Source organism: Palaemon carinicauda, chromosome 38 (assembly GCF_036898095.1).
Source record: "Palaemon carinicauda isolate YSFRI2023 chromosome 38, ASM3689809v2, whole genome shotgun sequence".
Taxonomy (NCBI): Eukaryota; Metazoa; Arthropoda; class Malacostraca; order Decapoda; family Palaemonidae; genus Palaemon; species Palaemon carinicauda.
This window is the reverse complement of record NC_090762.1, coordinates 3,616,773-3,621,772: the sequence shown is the minus strand read 5'-3', so window position 1 is coordinate 3,621,772 and position 5,000 is coordinate 3,616,773. Positions and strand designations below refer to the sequence as shown.

General features: G+C 35.3%; 1 protein-coding gene across 1 annotated transcript in view; it reads right to left on the bottom strand.

Annotated features, from left to right (window-relative positions):
• Nucleotides 1-5,000, bottom strand: part of LOC137630036 (vesicular glutamate transporter 1-like) — a 13,122-nt gene that overhangs the window by 1,674 nt on the left and 6,448 nt on the right. The window contains exons 3-4 of the mRNA XM_068361530.1: nucleotides 4,813-4,968; nucleotides 1,630-1,717 (exon numbers count right to left, since the gene is read on the bottom strand). Coding sequence (XP_068217631.1) covers nucleotides 1,630-1,717; nucleotides 4,813-4,968 — 244 coding nt within the window. The remainder of the gene's footprint in view (nucleotides 1-1,629; nucleotides 1,718-4,812; nucleotides 4,969-5,000) is intronic.

The following is a 5,000-nucleotide window of genomic DNA, read 5'->3' as shown; positions in this document are numbered from 1 at the left end:
TTGATTCGTTAGAATATATAACAGAGATAGTGACTGATTTCGTGTTGATTCTTTAGGCCAGTCATTGAGTTGAGGCTTTATGGTATTTTGTTCCAATCGGATATTCAATGTGGGAATTAGTTAACAGGAATTCCATGCTTCGTTTATAGACAAAAATCATAGAGTTCTCTTATCCTGTGGAATAACTACATTTAAATCTCTTTTTGTGTATAACAATATACTTGTCCGAAAGTGAGGTGGAAAGGATGAATATTATGGTTGTTTTAAAGTAAAAAGTAGCTCTTAGAGCACTTAGGAATAGCAAAGGAGAATCCATCATTTGTAAAGAATTATACTGCACACAGAAGAAAGGTACAGATGTACATACACGTTCAAGAAAAGGGTCAAAATTTTGCATCAAAATTTTGATATCAAAATTCTGATGCAAAATTTGAGTGTATGTAAGACGTTTTGATGTCAAAATTTTGCTTCAAATCTTTTTTTGACATCAAAACGTCCTACACACACTCAAATTTTGACGCTTTTTTGAACGTGTATGGGCCCCTTTAAAGGTACATTTGATGAGAATTTTGGAGCCTTCTTATAATTTGTTATAATATTTTGTTAGGAATTGTGATGGACATTATTATTTTGTATAGTCGTGAAATGCTGTTTGTACGTAAATATATTGTTTTCTACAGAAAAGACATGGCAGCGTCTCCTTCGTAGGGCTCTTGACTCTAACATTATATTACCAGGATTTAAGATATCTACGAGGAATATAGCGGCTATAATTAATCATTGTTATTCATCCTACACATGAAATATATTATTATTATTATTATTATTATTATTATTATTATTATTATTATTATTACTAGCCAAGCTACAACCCTAGTTGGAAAAGCTAGATGATATAAGCCAAAGGGCTCCAATAGGGAAAAATAGCCCAGTGATGAAAGGATATTTATCAAACATTGTACTATTAACTATTGCTCTTAGACTAGTTTTGCATCATCTACATAACTATATGTAATCATAAATTTCCATTGAAACTTAGAGAACTTGGGATTTATATCATATCAAAGATAAGCCAAATGTAATAAAGAAAGAAGTTCTCATACTATTCGCGCCTTAGCGGGGACGCGAACTCGGGAGCTCTGGAACAGAAGCCGGCGACGCTACCAACCTAGCTATTCCAAATCAGTTTTTGTATTTCACTTAATTTGGTTTTCAGATCAGCAAGTTTGTACATTTCCTATGGTAGAAACGTCTTTTTTATATTTGAAAGTTTTCAAAATTGAAGGATATACAGCCCCTTATGACGAAGTTAATTCTTTTAGTAAGTCTTTAGATCAATTGAATACAAAAGAGAAAATTGTAGAAAACGGATTTTGTAGAAAACGGATTTTGAGCGAAGCGAAAAATCTATTTTTGGGCTCAAGCCATGTCGTCCTGATGGAAGTTCCTAAGGTAGCTTCAAAAGGATCCTGATGGAAGTTCCTAAGGTAGTTTCAAAAGGATATATGATATATCCTTTTGAAGCTACCTTAGGAACTTCCATCAGGACGACATGGCTTGAGCCCAAAAATATAAATAGTATGTGTTATCTTACATGCAATTCTTGAGAAACTTGACCCAATATCTTACCAAGGTAGACAATGGCAATGAATCTGGGCCTCTCCAAAGGAGGAATCCACCTTGAGATGCAGGCATGCATAGAGGGCCATGTCACTCCCTGAGAATTAAGAACGAAATAAAATTAGGAAGCATTTTCATTGAGAGTATGAATATAGATTTATTCATATACATAGGGAATTATGAAATTTCTTCTCGTATAAGAAAATCTAGACTTTTCTACTTCAGTAAAATGTTCTTATCTGAACGAAGAATGAATGAATGAATAATTTGAAGTTCTCTGGCATCCTGACATCGAAGGTCATTGACGCCGATATCGTTTATTATAAATAAAGATTAAAAGAATATTCAATTAAAACCAGAAAAAGTAAATATGTAAATATGTTATAAAAGTTAAATAGCATTAAGAAGACCTGCTTCTGATATAGGTTTAAAAATGCCACTATAGTCCATTTCTTTTAGCGAGACATATTTGCACCGACTCGCAGCGGTGCCCTTTTAGCTCGGAAAAGTTTCCTGATCGCTGATTGGTTGGACAAGATAATTCTAACAAATCAGCGGTAGGGAAACTTTTCCGAGCTAAAAAGGCACCGTTCCGAGTCGGTACAAATATGCCTCGTTAAAAGAAATGGACTATAGCATTGTACGACACATCGATGTGTCGTGTCCAAGGATCTTGGCAAGAATGAACCTGCCATCCTCACCCCGAGCCTCAAACAGATATCTATTTCTTTCTGTGGTATAAATGGGGCATTCAGTCAACAAAAGCCTCACTGCCAATCACGAGGAACACAATAAGGGATATACACATATTTGAACACCATTTAGATAGCTGAAGGAATTTGAACGCCATTTAGATAGCTGAAGGAATTTGAACACCATTTAGATAGCTGAAGGAATTTGAACGCCAGTTAGATAGCCGAAGGAATTTGAATACCATTTAGATAGCTGAAGGAATTTGAATACCATTTAGATAGCTGAAGGAATTTGAACACCATTTAGATAGCTGAAGGAATTTGAACACCATTAGGTAGCTGAAGGAATTTGAACACCATTTAGATAGCTGAAGGAATTTGAACGCCATTTAGATAGCTGAAGGAATTTGAACACCATTTAAATAGCTGAAGGAATTTGAACACCATTTAGATAGCTGAAGGAATTTGAACACCATTTAGATAGCTGAAGGAATTTGAACACCATTTAGATAGCTGAAGGAATTTGAACACCATTTAGATAGCTGAAGGAATTTAAACACCATTTAGATAGCTGAGGGAATTTGAATGCCATTTAGATAGCTGAAGGAATTTGAACACCATTTAGATAGCTGAAGGAAATTGAACACCATATAGATAGCTGAAGGAATTTGAATGCCATTTAGATAGCTGAAGGAATTTGAATGCCATTTAGATAGCTGAAGGAATTTGAACGCCATTTAGATAGCTGAAGGAATTTGAACACCATTTAGATAGCTGAAGGAATTTGAACACCATTTAGATAGCTGAAGGAATTTGAACGCCATTTAGATAGCTGAAGGAATTTGAATGCCATTTAGATAGCTGAAGGAATTTGAACGCCATTTAGATAGCTGAAGGAATTTGAACACCATTTAGATAGCCGAAGGAATTTGAACACCATTTAGATAGCTGAAGGAATTTGAACGCCATTTAGATAGCCGAAGGAATTTGAACACCATTTAGATAGCCGAAGGAATTTGAACACCATTTAGATAGCTGAAGGAATTTGAACACCATTTAAATAGCCGAAGGAATTTGAACACCAGTTAGATAGCTGAAGGAATTTGAACACCATTTAGATAGCTGAAGGAATTTAAACACCATTTAGATAGCTGAAGGAATTTGAATGCCATTTAGATAGCTGAAGGAATTTGAACACCATTTAAATAGCTGAAGGAATTTGAACACCATTTAGATAGCTGACGGAATTTGAACACCATTTAGATAGCTGAAGGAATTTAAACAGCATTTAGATAGCTGAAGGAATTTGAACACCATTTAGATAGCTTAAGGAATTTAAACACCATTTAGATAGCTGAAGGAATTTGAACGCCATTTAGATAGCTGAAGGAATTTGAACACCATTTAGATAGCTTAAGGAATTTAAACACCATTTAGATAGCTGAAGGAATTTGAACACCATTTAGATAGCTGAAGGAATTTGAACACCATTTAGATAGCTGAAGGAATTTAAACACCATTTAGATAACTGAAGGAATTTGAACGCCATTTAGATAGCTGAAGGAATTTGAACACCATTTAGATAGCCGAAGGAATTTGAACACCATTTAGATAGCCGAAGGAATTTGAACACCATTTAGATAGCTGAAGGAATTTGAACGCCATTTAGATAGCTGAAGGAATTTGAACACCATTTAGATAGCTGAAGGAATTTGAATGCCATTTAGATAGCTGAAGGAATTTGATCACCATTTAGATAGCCGAAGGAATTTGAACGCCATTTAGATAGCCGAAGGAATTTAAACAGCATTTAGATAGCTGAAGGAATTTGAACACCATTTAGATAGCTGAAGGAATTTGAACACCATTTAGATAGCTTAAGGAATTTGATCACCATTTAGATAGCCGAAGGAATTTGAACACCATTTAGATAGCTGAAGGAATTTGAACGCCATTTAGATAGCTGAAGGAATTTGAACACCATTTAGATAGCCGAAGGAATTTGAACACCATTTAGATAGCCGAAGGAATTTGAACACCATTTAGATAGCTGAAGGAATTTGAACGCCATTTAGATAGCTGAAGGAATTTGAACACCATTTAGATAGCTGAAGGAATTTGAATGCCATTTAGATAGCTGAAGGAATTTGATCACCATTTAGATAGCCGAAGGAATTTGAACGCCATTTAGATAGCCGAAGGAATTTAAACAGCATTTAGATAGCTGAAGGAATTTGAACACCATTTAGATAGCTGAAGGAATTTGAACGCCATTTAGATAGCTGAAGGAATTTGAACGCCATTTAGATAGCTGAAGGAATTTGAACACCATTTAGATAGCTGAAGGAATTTAAACACCATTTAGATAGCTGAAGGAATTTGAACACCATTTAGATAGCTGAAGGAATTTGAACACCATTTAGATAGCTGAAGGAATTTGAACATTACACTTAGTATATGAACAGTCCACTATAAATACACCCCCCCCCCCAAAGTATACCTGAAGTATCCCTTGTAATATACGTAAGGCAATCAAAGCACCGAAGTGTAGTCTGGCCATCATGGGTGAGAGCAGCGCTGAAATTCCACCAGACAGGATACCTGTCCCGTAGATTATCTTGGTTCCATACAGCTCTGCTAAACGCCCGCCAATAATCTGCGAAATTTTAGTCTTTTGAAAACCAATTG